The 20,834-nt window shown below is 47.6% G+C and overlaps 1 protein-coding gene across 9 annotated transcripts in view; it reads right to left on the bottom strand.

Annotated features, from left to right (window-relative positions):
- Window positions 1-20,834, bottom strand: part of Ppp2r5c (protein phosphatase 2 regulatory subunit B'gamma) — a 134,662-nt gene that overhangs the window by 31,668 nt on the left and 82,160 nt on the right. For all 9 annotated transcript variants that reach the window (XM_032908434.1, XM_032908436.1, XM_032908435.1 and 6 more), the window contains 3 exons: window positions 4,082-4,192; window positions 2,725-2,817; window positions 2,513-2,643 (listed from right to left, as the gene is read on the bottom strand). In XM_032908434.1, the coding sequence (XP_032764325.1) occupies window positions 2,513-2,643; window positions 2,725-2,817; window positions 4,082-4,192 (335 nt within the window). The remainder of the gene's footprint in view (window positions 1-2,512; window positions 2,644-2,724; window positions 2,818-4,081; window positions 4,193-20,834) is intronic.

Genomic DNA, 20,834 nt, shown 5'->3' with positions numbered 1-20,834 from the left:
ACAGAGCTAGAAGGTAATGCTATGCAACATTTTTAGGTTAAGTATGACTAAAAAAATTTTAAGCAAAGAGAGAGAGACAGAGAGAGAGACAGAGAGACATAGGTTTCTTTGTGCTGTCCAACTATTCGGCTGAAATGGTCCTTCCACCTAAACCTCCTGAATGGCAGGGTCGGTAGGCGTGGGTCCATGGCCATTCCTGCATTTTAACTGTGACCCATCACATACGGCAAGTGTGTAATTTCCCACTGTGGTATCTATCACCTTAGTGCTTGAAATACTCAAAATCTGGAGTGTGTGGATTTCTGGGTCGGGGATATTGAACACATACAGTACTGCATTTCTATGATCTTGGAGCTGCTCCTGACTCACTTTTCATGATTCAGGCCAATTAGGGATTCTCCATAGTATGTTTGCCTTTGAGTGTATGTATCAAGGTACTTATAGAAATGATGACCTAAGAGGGGAAACAGAAATACCATGCCACGGCACTAGACCTTCTGTGAGAACAGAGCTGAATCATGTGTACTTATTCTGAAAAGGCAGCTGAGCCATCAGCACTCAAGGGAAGATCTCTGAGGTAGGAGCCCTCCACACAAGGCAAGATCTCTGAGGTAGGAGCCCTCCACACAAGGGAAGATCTCTGAGGTAGGAGCCCTCCACACAAGGCAAGATCTCTGAGGTAGGCAGCCCTCCACACACTCCCGCCATACAGTTCATCATCACACTTGTGGCTCTGCTGCCTGATCAAAACCACTAGTCACTAGTTGTTTACCAGAGGAACAACTCGACAGGCAAGACCTGGAATTTGGGGCTAAGAGACTGGAGTCTAAGTTGTAGCCATTGTGTGTAGAGAACGGCGTGGGCTGAGTGATGACCTTGTGGGGAAGCACAGCACCAAGAAGGAAAGACCAGGAGCAGACGACATCATTTTCTGACTCGTCAGCAAGTACATTAGAGAAACACTATGTATTACAGGGAACCTGGAAAGGCTCAAAGGGAGCCGCACACAGAGGGCCCCAAAATCACCACGTGTCACCAGGCAAAAGATCCAACTGCAGGGAACCCCAGGCCTAGAAGGCCAGAGAGCCACACAGGCTTCCAGTCTCACTCTCAGCACCCCTTTCTGGGAGCTCCACTTTCAGTCACTGCTGGGGACTGAAGCAAGGATCCTGCAGGCCAGTGTGCTGACATGAGGGCTGAGGGCGCTCGCTGGTCCTGTCTACACAGAAGCAGGCCTGGCCCACAGCTACACTGTGAAGCTTACTTAGTTTATATCAGATGGATATCACATTTCTATCACTGCCAAGATTTGTTACTTTTAGGCACCTCTGGAATCAGATGTCAGGGCAGGAGGCCAGCCAAAGAAGCCAACAACTAGAGTAATGTGCTCACTTAGTAAGCCTTCCAGCTACTACTGAGAAAGCCGCACAACCCAGGCCGGACAACTCACAGCCTTAGTCCTAGCGGAAGCAGGAGCTCGGAGTTTGAGGCCATCCTAGTCCAGTGAGTTACTGGTGAGCCAGGGGCGACAGAGTGAGACCTTCCCATGACAGAACCACACAGACCTGTCTATCTACCAGCACCCACTCTGTGTCACTGGGAGTTCACGCAAAGCTGGTGTCGCTGAGGCTGCTCCTGGGGAGTAGGAACCATGTCAGCTCATGTGGACTTCTTGAGGAAAGAGGTCTGAGGGCTCAAGGCAAGATGGGGCAGCAGGCCAGCCCCTGAGAGCACGGACATAACCCAGTAAGGCCGCACATGTTAGCCAGACAGCAACAGTGGTGTGGACCATGTGAATGGAGCTCCGGCTCACCGGGACCTCTATGTAGATGAAGCTGTGGCAATCTTTCTGCCTCGGCCCCCAGAGCACTGGGATTATAGGTGTATCCCTGCTTGCTCGCCTGGGATATTAGATCTTAAGAATCATGAGGCCTGGTCAGAGGTGAGACAGGGAGAGAGGAGGAGGGGCAGGTGGGGGTAAGACATCTGGGGTCACAGCCATCAATGTACTTGGAGGCTTCTGATGTGTCCTTTCTGAGCTGGGGGCTGCCCAGGCAGGTCTGTGGTCACTCTCTGGTCCTGAAGGCCCGTCTGGGCCCAGATAGGAAAGCAGTGCTGTCTGCCAGTTGCGGGGCTCTCCTCTCTGTGCTTGGCTGGCTCTCAAGCTGTTCATCTAATTCCCAGATCCTCCCAGGCAAAGGCTGCCCACTTCCTCCCCTCCTCCTCCTCCTCCTCTTCCTGCTCTTCCTCCTTCTTCTCTTCCTCTTCCTCTTCCCCCACTTCTCCCCCTGTGAGCAGGAATGACAAGGTAGCAAGCAGGTGCATGGGACAGAAGGATCCACATTATGAGCAGCTGGACAACTCTGTAGGAACCCAGCAAGGTAGGGAATGTGGTAAGGTGCAGTGTGTGGGGGGGGCGTGAGGGGTGGGGTCGGGAGCACATGGCTCACTTTCCCTCCCCATCTTTGATGTGACAGCATCAAGGGTAGATGACAACCACATGGGCACTTACCTATAAAATATATTATTGATCTGTTTCCTGATGTAAGCGCGCAGGCCTAAGAACTTCCCATAGATTCTGTGCAGGGTAGTTTTTAGAAAATCTCTCTCCCGAGGATCCTCGCTGTCAAAGAGCTCTAGAAGCTAGGAAAAATAAAACCACACTTAGTGACAATGGCCATTCTGTCCTTAGGGCTGCTGAGGAACACCTAGCTGGAAACTTACCTGCAATACAAACTTCTGATCAATATATTTCTTTGCTATATTGGGCTGGAAATCTGGAGACTCTAAAAATCTTAAGAAAAATTCATAAACAAGCTAGGAGAAAAAAACAACAATGAGTCAAGTTACACAGTACTTCACTCAGGCTTAAGAACAGCTCTCTAATTCATTCTTTATCTGTTGAAAACACTGGACTTCAAGTGGACACAGTGCTTCCCATGGCTTAGCTGCTACACTGGGGACTGTGCCCAGGCTTGTGGGTGGAGCCTGCAGTCTGCCATCTACCTGAGCCACAGAGTTCTCAGTGGACAAGAACTTTAGGACTGCCTGGGAGAGGAGCACAGCCTCTGTGGTTCTCCTGTAAGTAAACACAGCACAGTGGGCTGGATGGCACGGACGGCCTATCATGGGCGGTGAATAAGCCAGTTGCCTTGAGGGTGGGCATCCGGCTCCTTCCCAGGTTTCTCACGTTGCCTCCTCTCCTCACCAAGGACAGGTGTAAATGTTCTGCTGGTGGTGGCCTTGTAATAGTGACCTCGCACGGTAAGGAGCCTGGGATGCACAGCGGCAAAAGTCAAACCCAGGAGCACACGGGGAAATGCTCTAAACCTGCACTGGGCAGTTTTATATCAACTGGACACACGCTGCACTCCTCCAGGGGAGGGATGACACACGCTGCACTCCTCCAGGGGAGGGATGACACACGCTGCACTCCTCCAGGGGAGAGAACCTTGATTGAGAAAATGCTGTAAGCAAGCCTGCAGAGCATTTTCTTAATTACTGATGACGAAGGGCCAGCCCACTGTGGGCGCTGTCACCTCTGGGCTGGTGGTCCTGGGCTCTATAAGAAAACAGGCTGAGCAAGCCATGGAAGCAAGCCAGTACAGCACCCTCCATGGCCTCTGCATCAGCTCCTGACACCAGGTTCCTGCTTGGTTTTGAGTTCTGGTCCTGACTTTCTTTGATAATGAACAGTGATGTGAAAGCAAAATCCAGATAGACCCTTTTCTCCCCAACTTGTTTTGGTCATGGTGTTTCATCACAACCACAGCAACCCTAACCAGGACAGACCCTGAACTCAGTGTAAACAGTAAAGTTGGTATCATCATGGAGGGCACAGAAATCTCTGTGGCCTGTGTAATGGGTCCATAAAATCAGCCAATCACTCACTCACTCATCACTCACTCACTCATTCAATTTTTTTTCACTTCTCCCACTTTTCTTTTCCCTCCCCCTCTCTGTTCTACTAAAAATTTTCAGACCAGAGACTCCTTTAGATCAAAAGCACATTGGCTATCAGCTAGAGAGACCCTGGGCCACCACCCACACATCCTATCTGAGTTGGTGCCCAGTCCGGTACCTGCAGATGAGGCCAGGCGGCTTCTAACGTTGGTTCATCTTCTTCTGGGTCGAATTCTGCTCCCGTAGGATTGGAGGAGGGTGGCAAGGTTCGAAACATGTTAACTGCAAACTAAAACCCACACATTCCATGATCACTCCAGGACCCCTCAAGTATTAGCAAGAACATTCCAAGAAACACTGAATGATCCTAGTGACAGATGCTTCCCATTCCAATTTGGGTTTTGTTGTTGTTTTTCTGCTTTTCTTAAAATGCAAAGGCTGTGTTGGTCTCCAAAGGAGACAGGATTAAACTTGTAACTTGAAACAGACCTCTCCAGACAGGGGACCATGCAGTCCTGCTACAGTCACTCTGACTCTCAACTGTCAAACTGTCAAGGACAGCTGACCTCAGTAGCTGGTTACAGGTTAACACAGACTTAGGAGACTGTTACATCTAGTGAGTGGGGAAGTTCTGAAAAAGCGAGAAGAGGACAAGATGATAAAGGCCACAGAAGACTAAAGAAGCAAGACAGAGGAAACAGCAAAGGTTGCTGCTCGGGGCACCTCCTAACCACCGTGGGAGCTCAAGGCAGGTGAGCGACTGCTTGCTAACACAGGGAGACTTGACAGAGAGAAAGGAAGGCCTAGGTGCCACACTTCAGGGCCCACATAGTGTCTGAGTGCTGATTCCTGGCCTCTGGGGACTGGAGCCCTCTGGGATCCAGAAAATGTGCACAGGGCCCTGTGGGGCCCCCAAACAGTGGACGGGAAGCAGGTGCACAGGGCATTTCTCAGCAGATGGGGGGTCAGGACAGAAGGCTTCCTGAGGAAACACACTTTTGAAGCTCAAGGATGAGGCAAGGAGATGGGATGAGTCAGGCCACCCACGGGCTGGGGGAGCCATCATCAGTGCCTCCCATGGCCTGCCCAACTGTGGCAGAACTGACCCTGCCATCATCAGAGACTCCCTGGGCTTCCTGTACTTTCCCAGGCTGTGAACGTGTTGGGGAGAAGAAAGTTAGAATAGAAGTGAGTCCTTGGCCGGTCTGCCCGCCTCCTCTCTCCTCAGATGGAGAAGAGCTAAGGGACCTTAAAGAACAGGAGACTGGCCCTTTGCTCTCTGGCAGTCGCCATCGCAGACCCAGAGCAGGGTATGTGGATACGCAGGAGGTCAGCATCTGCACAGGAGGCTGAGGACCCGGAGGGAGATCTTAAGCGATGATCAACACTGCCCTGCAGGCACGCACACCACACAGGAAGGACCAACACCGGGGCGGCCAGAGGCAGTGATGAGAAACAAGCAACTGTTCCCGGGCTCAGAGAGAGAGAGGGTAAGCCCTTCACAGGTTATCCCCAGGAAGGGAGACGAGCGGACCATGAGCTGTTGTAGACCATGAGGAAAGGCAACAGCTGAAGAGGGAGACAGTGGGTGGCTTCTATCACTGGGCACTGTCGTTCCAGGATCCTGTATAAGAAAACCTGACACCTGGAGCTCCCAGACACTTTCTTAGTGAGTCACGAAAAGCTGCCTACCCAGAGAAGGTTGAGGAAACGCTAATGCTTAGTGGGGGAAGGGGACAGAGGTAAACATACAATGTGATACTTGGGTCTCTAGTTAGGTGCCATGTGTAAATATAAAAACTTCAGGGCTGGAGAGACGGCTCAGTGGTTAAGAGCACAGACTGCTCTTCCTGAGGTCCTGAGTTCAATTCCCAGCAACCACATGGTAGTTCACAACCCTCTGTAATGAGATGATGCCCTCTTCTGGTGTGTCCTAAGAGAGCAACAGTGTACTCAGATAAAATAAATAAATCTTTAAAAAAAAAAAAAAAAAAAAAAAAGTCGTTTTTCTCCATCCATGGGTTCTGGGTATCGAACTCAGTTCATCAGGCTTTGTGGAAAGTCCCTTTATTTGCTCAGATGGTGTCCAACTTTAATCCTAGCATTTGGAAAAGTAGAGGCAGGGAGATCTCTGTGAGTTTGAGGCCATAGAGTGAGTTCTAGGACAACCAGGACTATGAGAGAGAGCCCATCTTTAAAAAAAAAACAAACAAAAAAAAAACTTCAGGACCCAAATTTGAGAAGGGCACAGGTGGAGGAAAGTGATGGCACTCATGTGGCCTCCATGCTCCTGGGACCTGTGGTGCTGGAGCAATGGGACCAAGGCTGATGAGGGGCCGGAAGCCTGAGGTACCACGCAGTCTGCCAACCTGTCATAATCGTGTAAATGGAATGCACATGTTCAGAGCACAGTGGAGACACAGACACAGAGCAGGAACAGGCCACACATGGGAGGGCAGCACAACATTGTGGAGTGGCACCTTCCTCATCGAGAGTCAAGACAGTAATGGGCATTCTGCCAAGGCCTCAGCACGCCATCTCTGAAAAAGGCGAGTCCTCTCTTCACACTAGGCTGCTCTGAGGGTCACAGAGAATATCTGCAAAATCATTCTGGCTGTGGCCATTGTTCAGCATGTCCCAAACGTCTCTCCTGGAGACAGTAGAGTGGTCTTACAAGTACACATGTGCCTGTGTCTGACCGTGTCATGATGGGGGGAGGACGGTAATACCAGAAAGAACTGGCACTCTCACTTTCTCTATGTCAGCCCTGCAGAGCTTTCTCAAAGCATCTTACTCTCTGATTTAAACACAAGCCAAAGCCGTCTGAAAAACATTTAAAATAAGACTCCTGCAGTCCAGCAGCCCTGTCCAGCTTCTCTGTGCCTGTATTAGCCATTACCAACGGGTGGATTAATGAGCACTTGGCTGTGGTGTAAAGGGACGGTCTCAGGCAGAACGAGGACTCTCACCCCAGAGACACTGGAGAGTCTTCATTCTCCACTCTGGTTGGTCCTGACCCACGGCTCCCTCACTTCCAGTCCCTGTCCCAGTGAGCATGATGTCTACCTGGGAGTCCAAGGGTCAAGTGATGGTTATCTCCAAACACTTCCTCTCACAGGCAGCACTGGGGTACCGGGTTCTAAGAGTCACTGCTAAGAGACACAGTTCTGAGAAGTCTGTCAGGCTTTACTGGTAAAGCTGGGCCCCAAGACACAAAAGCCAGAGTAAAAAACCAAGAGCAGCAATGAGCAACTAGAAACTATGGACAGACCGATGCCACAAACACAGACATGAAGACATACAGCGCTCAGAGCTATTCATCTGGCAAGGTGGCCTCTGGAGAAAGCACAGGAAGGGCATTGACTCTGGGTCCTCTGCGAGAGCAGTGAGGGCTCCCTAACATCTCTCCAGACACCCAGCTTACATGTTCTAACATAATGGCTGGAAACATCAGGGAAGTAAAAATTTACAATCCTTGCAGGATATTAAATAAAAGGAATGTAGTTGCAATTCTTTTAACAGTTGTTCTTCTAACAATTCTGAGTACTTTATAACTCTTGAACAACTAAATGGGACACTATCTCACTTCTGATAATGATGAAGTAGGACAGCCATTTTAGTGTATGAGTTTATTTAACATTTATAAGAGTAAAAAAAAAACTACACAAGTGATAGTTCGTAAGTCAGCTCAATTAGCATATGCTTAGAAATAACAGCGGGGTGGGGGTGGACCTCAGCTGGCAAAGCGCTTACTTGGCAGGCGTGAAGGCACGGGCTCCTCCCCAGCACATCATAAAACAGAGCACACTTGAAACCTAGCACGGGGAAGGTGGAGGCAGGAGTGTCATAAATTCAGGGCCATTCTTGGCTATGTAGCCAGCCTGGACTATAAATTCAGGGCCATTCTTAGTAATGTAGCCAGCCTGGGCTATAGGAGACTCTGTTTCAAACAAAACAGAACAGAAAACCAAACCACAGGCTCTAGATTAATTCCCAGTACTGTAAGAGAGCAAATTGGAACAAAGGTGGATCAAGAAATGTATCTTAAATTATTTACCATGGCCAACAGTTTTATGTAGATTCTGGATGCTGTATTCCAAAATGTTTTATGCTGATGGATTTCACCATGAAGCTGGAAGTGTGGTCTAGTGCGGCCGCCCGGATCCCACCATCAGTATCTAACACATTTGCTATGTTTAGCACAGACTGATGTTTTTTTATTTACATTTCAAATGTTATTTCCTTTCCCGTTTCCTGGACATAAGCCCCCTATCCCATCCCCCTCCCCTTCTTCTATAAGGGTGTTCCCCCTCCCCAACCACCCTCCCTCCCTCCCCCAACAATCCCCTACACTGTGGAGGAGGGGTCCAGCCTTGGCAGGACCAAGGGCTTCTCCTCCCATTGGTGCCCCAACAAGGCCATCCTCTGCTACATAAGCAGTTGGAGCCATGGGTCAGTTCATGTGTAGTCTTTGGATAGTGGTTTAGTCCCTAGGAGCTCTGGTTGGTTGGCATTGTTGTTCTTATGGTGTTGCAAGCCCCTCAGTTCCTTCAATCCTTTCTCTAATTCCTCCAACGAGGATCCCGATCTCAGTTCAATGGTTTGCTGCTAGCATTCGCCTCTGTATTTGGCATGCTCTGGCAGAGCCTCTCAGTAGACAGCTATATCAGGCTCCTGTCAGCATGCACTTCCTGGCTTCATCAGTATTGTCTAGGTTTGGTGGCTGTATGTATATGGGCTGTGTACCCAGGTGGAGCAGGCTCTGAATGGCCGTTCCTTCAGTCTCTGCTCCAAACTTTGTCTCCATATCAGACTGATGTTTTTATTGGGATAAAACATGAGGGGGTAAGGAAGGCTTTAGAATATCCAATCAATACATTCTCCCTCCTATACAACGTACGGAAGTGAGAAAGGGCACGGGACCATCACTTATGCAGCTACCTCTAACCTTACCACCCAGTGCTCATTCTGGCTCAGTTGGGGACGTAGCTAAGTGTCACAGGGATGGGGCTTATTCTACTGTCCCGATCAGACCAAAGGGAGTAGGTAAAGATGCTCGGCACCACATACTTCCGATCCCAGGAGAGGGAAGAGAAGCAGGGAGTCCTGCAATGAGCACCAGGGTGCTGCCAGGCTGCAGAGTGTGGGGAGAGAGCCAGGAGGCGCCGTCAGCGGGGGCAGGGGCAGGGGCAGGGGCAGGGGCAGTGTGAACTCGTAAGGCAGAGTCAGCCCCACAGAGGAGGAAGTTCTGCAACTAGAAAAGGTCCTGACTATCAGAAGTCATGAAAACACACAGGAGGATTAGCGAGGACCTGGTACAGTTTGCTAGTTCTGTGGTACTAGCTATGGTACCGCTAGGTATGCAGACACGACAGGTCCTCAGATATGTGAGTCCCCCTGGACACTGAGAGATAACTGTACTAGGGGAGGCTGGGGAGAGTGGCTACTTCATCAAGCAGACCAGGAAAACTCCCAACCAATGACATCTTGGATTCAGTGTCAGCTGGGCCTTGGCTTGGCAATGGAGAGTTGTCAGCTCTAGGCTACTATAGCTCAGGTCCTGTTTAATACTTAAAAACAAGAACCAAGGGGCTCAAACAATCTCCATATTTCTTAATTGCATCTCCAAGTATGTCTCAAAAACATTTAAAGGAGAAACCTAAATATACAGAACAACTCAACAGGACAAGCACACAGTTTCACAGATAGGTGGAAAACAGGGAAATGCATTTTACAGAGACAGAATAGGCCACCATTCATCTTGAATGACCTGACTGATGTGGGTATCAGGAGACAAAAAGTGAGGCACAGACAAAGAAGCTATAAACAAAAGACGCAAATCCAACTACTAGGGATGATGGCCAAAGCGTGAGACAAGAACTCTGGGTGGAATTAATGGATGAGACACCGGGGAGAGACCGGGGAGCCTGAGGACAGAAAGAGAGGCGACAGGCAGGAAAGAGAGGCAGAGCAGAAAGCAAAGAAATGGCACCAGTGAGGCTGGATAGCCCCAGATGCCTACCATGACCCTGGGATCCAACAGACAGCAGTGTCAGAGAGCAGAGTCCGGGAGACCGATGGCGGAGCACAGTGGAGTGCAGAGCAGACTAATGCAGTCAACTGATAGACAACTGCCATGCAAAGCATCTACGGAGGTTGGCAGCTCTCCCATGACAGGGCAGCTAACAGAGCCTGCAGACAAACAAGCCACAGACCCGAATCAGAAGGGAAAGCTGTAGCAAAAACCCAAGGAAAACCTTTCTGGGTTCCTCAGCCATGGCCCCACAGCTTTAGCAATCACAGGAGTGAGTCAGAGGTGACTTCATCTAAACAACAGACAGCTTTCTGGGTGCTACGTGCTGGACCCGGAACCCACTGCAGCGTGCACAATGTTTAGGCACACCTGAGTCCAAAGCTCATCTACAAACACGACAGCTTATGGCCCACGCCAGAAGCAACCCAGCTGCATCAACTGGGTAAGGGCTAAGGAAGCTGGGTGCTTGTACGATGAATAGCATAGCAAGCAGTTGTAGGGAGCGACTGACTCATCCAACAGGATGAATCTCAAACACTTGCTTAGCAACAGAAACCAGGCTCCAACAGCCACATGGGGCGAGCCCTCTTCCCAGACATTCTGGCAAAGGCCACTCAGCACAGGTTATATAGGAAAGACTAATGACTGTCAGACTGTGAGAATGATACTCTCCAGACCAGAAGCTCCTCCAGAGTTCCTGGTTCACTCCCACCCTGGTCCTTAGAATCTCTTGGCTCTGCTCCATGAGCAAAAGAAACACCTAGCAACCATGATGGCCTGAGATTTGCTATGCAGAGTGGACCGGCCTCAAACTTGCTGCCACCTTCCTGTTTGTGCCTCCTGAGGAACTGCAAGTGTGAGCCACCACACCCAGGTTCTACCTAACAACTCTGGAGTTTACACATCTAGCTTTACTGAGATAGACCGAACAAGCGAACGCTGCACATCTGACCCACTGGCTGCACTCCTCAGCGCGCCTGTGACATCACCTACGACCTGATAATGAGCTTGCCCATCCTCCCCAAGGCTTCTTTCTCAACAGTTTTCTCAGTAGAAACAAAGGAATCTGGATGAATTAGTTGGCTGGGAATGAGCAGGGAGAACGGTTAATAGAGGAAAGAGCTGAGTTTTCTTTATAAATTGGTTTCATTTGTTATAAAAATAACCGTGTATTTCTTTTACTTTTAAAACCAACAAACAAGGGAAAATGGGAAAATTTCAAAATGGTAAGAGTGGATCTCTTTAAAAAATGCAGGTAATTTCAGTTAGTGTGTCATTGTTACTCACTGGTCCTGACCCGGGTTTTTGTAACAATGGTAAAACACTTGCAAAAAAACAAAAAAACAAAAAACAAAAACAAAACAAAAAAACCAACAGAGGGTCACGTGACTTACCCCTCACGCTAACGAAGCAGGTCTGTAAGGCATATGGAAACCTCCTATCCTCTCCTTAATTCTAAACACCTCCTCCTTCATCACTGCACGCTCACAGCACCTGCTCAACACCCTTTCCACACTGAAGCAGCAGGCAGAGCAAGGACAAGTCCAAAATCAATCATCGAGGGTCGGGGTGGAGGGGGGACGGGACACACACGAGATGCCCGTCCTGGGATGTGGGCGGGGGAAAACGTTGCAGGTTCCAGTATATCCTGAGAAAAACCCGTAAACTGATGTGTAATCAAGTCTTCAACAGTGACTAACGGGGTGAGCTCTAAAATAATGGGGTGAGCTCAATTTCCTGGAAACCAACAGGGATACTTCGTGGGCAGCACTACCGTAAAGCTACACAGATCGCTTGATTTTAGTTGTTTGTTTTTTTAATTTGTGGATTTTTGATGATAGTAAGTGTGGCACATAATCATTGGAAAATAATTTAGAATTATGGAAACATAGAGCAAAGAGGAAGTCCCAAGGCCACGCTATCCAAGGGCAGGCAGGCACAGCTGAGTGGGGACTGCGCCTCTAGAGTTATTTCAGAACCTGCTTAAGTAAGGAGCCAACGGCTCGGCCTCTGCCGCATGAGTGACGCTTCGCTGTGTCTCATGACTCATCTCTGTCTGCTTTTGGATTTTATCCTCATGAATTTATTTCCATGTCACAGACAGAAAATGATACTTCACACCAGCGTTTTTAACATCTCAGTCACCTAATCTAACCAACTCTCCATGGAACAGCCTTGCAGGTTAATGGCCCACTGCAAAAGGCAACACTCACTAAACCAAACCACTGAAGCCACAGACAACACCTAACTTCAAGGTATCGAGGTTTAGGAATGAAAACTAGAAACACGGGCTTGAGGGTCGGCTCAGTGGTTAAGAGCATTTGTTGTTCTTACAAAGGACCAGGGTTCAACTCCCAGAACCCACGTGGAAGCTCCAGTAGAATAAAAGGCGTCTAAGAGAATAGCTGAGAACTGAACATGGAACATGGGGCGGAGAGGAGTTGTCCCTGAGAGTCTGTGGAGCAAGTCTGGGCCATCCTTAGGCATCCGACAAACTCTCCTTTGAGCACACAGAGCAGTAGTGACTTGGGCGTCTGCACCTAGAACTGGAGTTGCCATGCTCTGTGACGTCAGAGTCCTGGGCAGTAGCCTCTCTCTCCACACCTCAAATCAAATCTACACCATATCTCAAATCGAATCTACACCACACTTGTTCCTACCCTAACACCACCCACGCCTGCCCATTCCTCTCAGCCATCCCAGCCAAGCAGCTGACTCCATTACTTCTCTGACATGCCCCAGCATGCATCTGCCAGTCAGCCCTGTTCCATAGCACCACCATGTCAAAGCTCTTCTTACATGTTCTCAGAAGGCAGCCAGAGTGAAGGGGCAACACAGACAGACAGATTAGACAGACAGACACAGACACACACACACACACACAGACACAGACACACATACACACACAAAGGTCAGGACTCTAGCCACATTCAGACCCAAGTCTCTTTTCACTCCTGTGGTTTTTGGAGCACTGTCCCTGCCAGGCACCACCCTGCTCCACTCCCTGACTCTGGGTGATCAGCTCATCTGACAGTGACAGTGGTCAGGCTTAGCTCTGACCGTGCCTACTGATGTCTGGTCTTGTTCCTCACACAGTCCAGGTGGGCTCTGGGAAGGCTGAGACCATATTACCATTTTCAGTGGAAACGCTCTAAGGCAACAGGGTGCTGGAGTTCAGAGGGACATAATGTGTTCCCTGATTCAGTGAGTGCACTGAGCTGTGTTCTGGTTAGTGATCCAGCACAGGCGGCTGGGGAATCCCAGAGCTCCATGTGCTGTGAAGGGCCCCAGAGCCAGCCATCTATCCAAACATACCCCAGTCAGACCCTTTTCTCCCTGTGCCCAAGGCTCTGGAGAGAGCAGCATCTCATAAATTCAGTGATTCAGGATCTTTCCACTTAGGGAATTCACACTCAGCAGAGTTTTGCTCTATTTTTACATAAATTAAGTCATTTGGGCTACAGATGGTTAAAATGGCGGTGCTTATGACTGCTCCTTGGACTCCTCCAGTCTTTGGGTAGCAGACCTGACTGGGACAGCAGAGGCGATGCTGCAGGCCCAGGCCTCCAGCCGCCACTGTTATGCAGGAGCCACAGTGACAAATGCTGGCCTGTCTTTTCACCTTGGCCGTCCTACAGGAGGAGCAGGTGCACTTGGCATGCTGGCTGGTCTCAGTCTTCTCTCCTTGTCTCTGTAAGAAGGGACCATGGCAGGGCCCTGCTTACCAACAACCCCGACCTCAGTGCATTCAGCCATATCACTGTGACCCAGGCCTGAGCCCAGAAAGGAAGTCACAGTTTCTGCTAACCCTGTGACAGATACACCAACCAGCAACCTGGATGGCTGTGAACACTGAGTGCAGTAGGCATCCTTAGGGGTACAGGGAACCTGGTGTGGAGAGCTCTTGGGGCTGCTTCAAGGAAATTGGCAAAGACATCTGACATTGGGCTAAGACAAGGAAGTAAGCTCAAGAAAAATACAGTTGAGGAATGCACTCCTTGTATCTCGATCATCTTGATAAGTCCCGGAATACAGTGACCACAGGACCTTTGTTTATTGCCTTGTTTGTTCTCGACTAAGAATTGACCCCATTCTTTGAATGTACTTAGAATGGTATAAAAGCAGACTGGGAAAAAATAAACTCACTTCAGCCTTGCTGGAGTCATGTTATAATGTTGTCTAAATGTCTTTTCTTTCTTTAATTCTCATTCCCTCCCTCAAAATCCTGTTGACTGACTTGAGCAGCGTGGTCAGGTGGCGCCCTCAATGTTGAGGCTTGAGGACAAGGGGTTCAGCAAAGGACGTGGTGAAAAAGGAAGTGCGTGCAAAGGAAAACAGATAATTTGTGCCAGCATTGGGTGAGTGAGCCCTATAAAAACGGGAGGGGGTAATGGAGAAGGCTTTTGTGCATGTGCTTAGAGATATGCTAAGAGGAGAAAGACAAGTCAAAAAGACGTCCTACTTCCTCTCCAGCTCCCACTGGGGAATGCCTAGTCCTGGACCTGGGTCCCTTTGCTGGGACATCTGGTTCTCTTCCCTCTCTGTTGATTGTGTGTCCTTGGTGCACCGGTCTGTCCATGTCTGTCAGTCTGTCTGTGGTTGTGTTTTGTTGCTTGATTGGTGCTCTGTGTTTCGTACTCAAAAGAAAAAATGGTTAGGGTTCAGCAGGTGGCAGGGCGCTCCTCCCTTGAAACTACAGCTAGAAAAAGTAAGAAAGTTTTATCTGTCTAGTCTAAATAAGTAAATTTGTGTAGCCACTTCATGTTTGTTTCTGACTAGTCTTAAGTATATAAATGTGTTCTGCATGTCTTGGTTATCGATTATTGGCTTCTAAGTTATTGGGTATGGTGTAACATTTGTAACGTTAGTAACAGAAAGTTGGCTTCAAACTGGTGACTCAGGGTTGGAGTCACTCAGGGCAACAACACATGGCCTGAGCCAACCCAGGGAAACAGTTCTCAAGGATACCTCTAAACCAGGATAACAGTTTATGTAATTCTTGATCTAGAAACCATACTTATAAAAGAGAGGATTTAAAACAATGTTTCTTAATGAGGTATTAAAGGCTGCACCGCCATGCATCTATACACAAGAACGGGCAACCAAACTGTAACATGAAAATAATGCACTTGGTATTGATTTTAGAGACTGGATTGTCTACACTGCTAAAAATTGGTTTTGCCTTCCAAAATTATGGTTACGCCCTGATACTGCAAAAGAAACTTTTAAAAATTATAGTTGGAACATTGGCAGTTTACAATCCAATCATAGGTGCAAGATTCTAATTCCCCTGGAACTCGCCTACATTTGTAAGAAAAGAAACCAGGCAAGCGAAGACTGTCGAAAGCTTTACGGAAGGTTAATGAAGCTGTGGAATTTACCGGAGCACTGCGACCTGGCTTACCTACCCCAGCCGCCATTCCAGAAAATACGTATAGACTCGTCATAGACCTAAAAGATTGTTTTTATAGTACTTCCTTGCATCTTGATTACTGTAAAAGGTTTGCATTTAGTAAGCCTGCTTGTAATCTTAAAGAACCCAGGAAGTAATACCACTGAAAAGTTTTGACTCAAGGAAGGGCTAATAACCCTACATTATGTCAAAAATGTGTTGCTGCTTCAGTACCAGAAGTTAGGACTTCACATCCTTCTGTGGATCTACTCATTATATGAATATATATGAATATATATAATGAATGTATTTTATTAGCTGACCCCTCTGAAGGAGTTTACCACAAGCCTTTGCTCTTATACAACGAGTTTTAAAATCTTGGGGATTAGTTGCTGCTCCAGAAAAGATTCAAAGGCAATATCCTTTTCAATATTTGGGACATCAGTTATATCCTAAATAAATTAAGGCACAGAAAATCCAAATAAGAAAAGATAATTTACTTTTAATGATTTTCAAAAGCTATTAATTGGCTAAGACCTCACCTTAAGCTTACCACAGGAGGCCTTAAACCTCTGTTTGATACTCTCAAGGGGGACACAAACCCTAATTCTCTTCAACAATTAACTGATGAGGGACAAAGAGCTTTGCAGAAAGTACTGGAAGCTATTAGTCAACAACAGATACATTATGTAGGCTATGATCAATTATTGGCTGTTTGTGTTCTTGCTACCTTTCACGTACCCACAGCAGTTCTTTGGCAAAAGGGACAATTAATGTGGACTCATCTTTCTTCATCTCCAAGTAAAGTTTGAACACCCTATTATGAAGCTGTTATTGTGTTAATATAGAATTGTAGGATAGAATCAAAAAAGTATTTTGTGGAAAGAACCTGATGAAATATTCCTTATTCCAAACAGCAATTAAATTGGTTATTGCAGAATACTGATGTTTGGCCTGCTGCATGTGCAAACTTTTGAGGCAAAATTGATAATCATTATCCAAAAGACAAGTTGTTACAATTTATCTCTATGCAGGCTTTTGTACTTCCTAAAAATTTACACATGCAGCCGATAGAGAATGTGCTTACTGTATTTACAGTCGGCTCATCTAATGGGAAGGCAGCATATGCAATTGGATCACATGTTCATTCTCAAGTCCCCCACCCACTTCAGCACAAATAATCTAATTATGTGCTGAAGCCACTATTTTTGAAATATTGAAAATCAAGCTTTTAATTTGAATACTGATAGCCAATATAAGCTCATGGTTTGCAATTGCTTGAAGCTGTTCCCTTTTTAGATACTGCTAATTCTCAAATTTTGCAATTATTTATGCAAATACAACTCAATTTAAGAGAATGTACTGGGGGCTGGGGATTTAGCTCAGTGGTAGAGCACTTGCCTAGTAAGCACAAGGCCCTGGGTTCGGGTCCCCAGCTCAAAAAAAAAAAAAAAAAAAAAAAGAATGTACTGTTCCTTACTTTACTGGACATTTAAGAGCTCATGCTAGATTGCCCAGACCCCTGAGTGAGGCCACACAGATTGTGTGCGAGGCAGATTATCGGCCATACAGAGAACAATCAGCCAAACAATCTCATTCTTTACATCGTCACAAGAGTAACAGCTCGGGACAACAATTTGGTGTTTCTAGAGAATGTGCACGTCAAATTGTAAAGACTGGGCCTCCATTTCTTCCTTTCCCACATAATGGTGTTAATCCTCAAGGACTCACACCTGATCAGTTATGGCAAATGGATGTTACTCATATTTCTGACTTTGGAAACTTAACAAGTGTACATGTGACTATTGACACCTTCTTAGGCTTTCTTGTTGTAATTGCTTTAACAGGGGAGGCAACTTAGATTGTAACTGCTTACTGCCTACCTTGTTCTCTATGCTGGCTGGTCCACATCAGATTAAAGCAGATAATGAAACTGGCCACTGCGGTCAGGCGTTTGAGACGTTCTGTCGATAATCTATTATTACCACATTACTGGGACTCCTTATAATCCTCAAGGACAAGGTATTGTGGAATGGGCCCATGGAACTTTAAAACAATATCTTCATAAAATAAAAAAGGAGGAATTATATCCATATACACCACAAAACTACTTAAATCATGCTCTTTTTATCTTAAATCTTAAAAATGTGGATGTTGACGGACACGCAGTTGCTAAGCATTTCTGGCCTTCGCACATTTTAGTGAGGACCGCTTTAGTGAGACGCGAGGGTCCACGCACTAGCACACGGCATGGTCCCATCAGGTGTTAACATGGGGGCAGGGCATGCCTGAGGTTTAGGTATTAACATGGGGGGAGAGCATGCCTGAGATTTCTTCTCAGGAGGCTAAAGGAACGCAGTGACAGGGAAGCTGAACTGGGCATATGTGCCTGACCTACCTTTCCTACATCCTGTGTGGTCAAGGCAGAAACTTGGAGAAGAACATCTCTAAAACTGTAACCCAAAGCACAGAGGTGGGCATGCTGAAACATGGAACTAACTGAAATTTAAGCAGCTAGCGACACTTGTGGGAATATTTTTCTTTTCTTTCTTTTTTTTTTTTTTTTTTGGTTCTTTTTTTCGGAGCTGGGGACCGAACCCAGGGCCTTGCGCTTCCTAGGCAAGCGCTCTACCACTGAGCTAAATCCCCAACCCCAGGAATATTTTTCTTAATTAAATGATTTGTAGTGGAAAGACCCAATTTAAATCTGGATCTTATGAGGAGAGAAGATACACCTCTACTCTAGATCTTTTGAGGTGGGAAGATCCACCTTTAATCTGGGCCACACGTTTTGACGGCAGCCTGTATAAGGACAGGGAAAAGGAAGCTTGTTCCCTGCGCCTGCCTGCTCTCAGTGTCAGCAGTGAAGTCCATTCCTTCACAGGCACTGGAGCCTACTTCTCTGGGATGCCAGCATATACCAAAGACCAGCCGAGTCATCCACCCTTATGGCCTCAACAGCTACTGCATTCTTGGACCTTCCATTGGTAAACGGCACTAGACGGGCTGGAGCACAGCCTGTGAGCCATTCTAATAAATCTCCTTTCTATGTATACATTCATTCATTTTTATATCAGTTTTACTCCTCTGGAGATCTGAACATTATTACAGGTGACATGTGCGGGGACAGTCAAACCCAGGTGGGCCACACACTCAGCATGAATACATCATTCCCTGTGAGCGACTCTGGAAAATACGTTTGTGGTTTTGCAGATCTTGACGATTTACCTCACCCCATGCTGCCGAGCCCAAATCTCCTTGCAAGTTCCCATGTTCACAACAAATACTATCAGCTGTTTCCTGGAAAGTCTCATCTCATCTCATCTCATCTCATCTCATCTCATCTCATCTCATCTATTTCATCTCTCTCTCTCTCTCTCTCTCTCTCTCTCTCTCTCTCTCTCTCTCTCAAAAAGAAAAAATGCCTGCTAAATACTGAAGTCCTAATCACGGGTTTTTTAACCATTAGATTTTTAGGTGAAGACAGTCTCCATGCAAACAATGGCAAATTCTGTACCACTCCACTGCACACCTTCTCTGGAGCAACAGCTTAAGGCCCCTGGGCACGAAGCAATGGCCACAGCTGTCTTCCATAGCTCATCTGACAACATTAGAAGGTCTCGATGCAAGCCCAGTGATCTATTCTACTATTCCAGTCAGCCTGGGGCTCTGTTTCTGTCTGTGGGGTGCAGGTAGGAGCACACTGGCCAGTCTGTAAGGCTCTGGCTTGTAGTGGGATACGGAACAGAGCACTAACGGAAAGACACCCAGATAAACACAAGTCAGTGCCACAGTGAGTTACTAGGTCTCACTCGGGACAATGGAACCAAAGAAATAGGCGACAAGGTTCTGGGGTGTGGAGACTTCACCCGTCAGGAGTGTGAGCTAGTGCAGCCATTCTGAAACAGCCTGACAGTTCTCACTCTGTGAGGCTCACACACTCTGCTGCTAGGTCACACTCCAGAGAGCTGCTCTGTGCCGATGCTGCTCCACAGCGGCCTTAGCAGACCCAAATCCAAGCTGGTGTGGCGGTACACGCCTGCGACCCCAGGGACGGGTGGGTGGATCTCTGTGAATTCCGGGCCAGCCTGGTCTACACAGAGAGTTCCAGGGCAGCCAGGCCTATCTACTGCGACCTTGTCTCAAAACTGCATCAAACCAAAACAAAAGGCCAGAAGTAACCTTAACCCTCACCAGATTACGAATGGCTGGGCAAAGGGGACTCAGTGGTTAAGAGTACTGGCTGCTTTTCCAGGAGACTCAGGGTTGGTTCCCAGCACCCACATGGCCAATAACCACCATCGGTCATTCTAGACTCAGAGAATGTGACATCCTCTTCTGGTCTTTGAAGATACGTCACATATATGGTACCCAGACATACATGCAGGCAAAACATCCATACACATAAAATAAAAATAAAATTTTAAAAGAATATCAAAAAAGAGTGTATCTATATAACAGACTATTATGATAAAATTATTTGTCCAGAGAAGGAGAAGTGTAGGCTATGACACGGCTTACACTGAAGCACCCTCTCTGGAAATGCTTGTCATGAAGTATGAGTCATTCCTTAGGTAAGGTGAACTTCAGGACATGACGACGTGTCAACAGCCGTTAAGGAGCCACACAGCATCCTCGTCAGACAGGTGGTGCTCACGCAGCTACACTGCTGTGAACGCTTCCGTTAGCAGACATTAATGTCTCTAAAGTCACTGGGAACAAGATGACAAATACTCCAGACACAAGAAACAGCAGCAGGTGGCCATCAGACATGGACAAAGTGCTGTGAACATGGCCACTGGCTGAGGCTGAAGGCTGCTGAGCTCTCATCAGAATGGGCCCAAAGCAGGCCTCACTGGGATGGGGGCTGTGGTAGGATCCTGAACCCCACATGTGCTTGCTGTGCCTCACTACAGACACTGCCACCCCACCCCACCCCACCCTTCCCGCCCCACCCAGCCTTCACCACACTTTTCATTGTTGCTCTTGTTACTCTGGGCTTGACCTGTCCCCTGTGGTCATGTGTTTGAACACCTGTTCCTCAGTAAGGCGCTATTTTGGAAGGAGTGGGAGCTCTGAAGTGGGAAGTGAGGATGATACAAATGGGTCACTGGAAGTGGGCCTGGGAAGGCACAGGCTGAATGAGCTCTCTTGATCCTTATTTTTATTTATTTTTTTTTTTCCAGAGCTGGGGACCGAACCCAGCTAGGCAAGCTAGGCAAGCGCTCTACCACTGAGCTAAATCCCCAACCCCAGCTCTCTTGATTCTTTATTCACCAAGATGAGCACAAGTCATACCGTGGACAGACTGCCAGCCACTGTTACTTCCCCAGTGTCAGGGGAAGTAATGAACATATTATCAGTCCCTACAAGAACCCAATCTCTGCCTGCTCCTATTCTCCTCAGAGATCACCAGACAAACAGGAGGTCAGGGCAGATACACATGTGCATACACACAGACATGGACCAGACACAGACAGACACACATACACAAGACACGCACAG

Source organism: Rattus rattus, chromosome 7 (genome assembly GCF_011064425.1).
Source record: "Rattus rattus isolate New Zealand chromosome 7, Rrattus_CSIRO_v1, whole genome shotgun sequence".
Taxonomy (NCBI): domain Eukaryota; kingdom Metazoa; phylum Chordata; class Mammalia; order Rodentia; family Muridae; genus Rattus; species Rattus rattus.
This window is presented reverse-complemented; position numbering and strand designations above follow the sequence as displayed.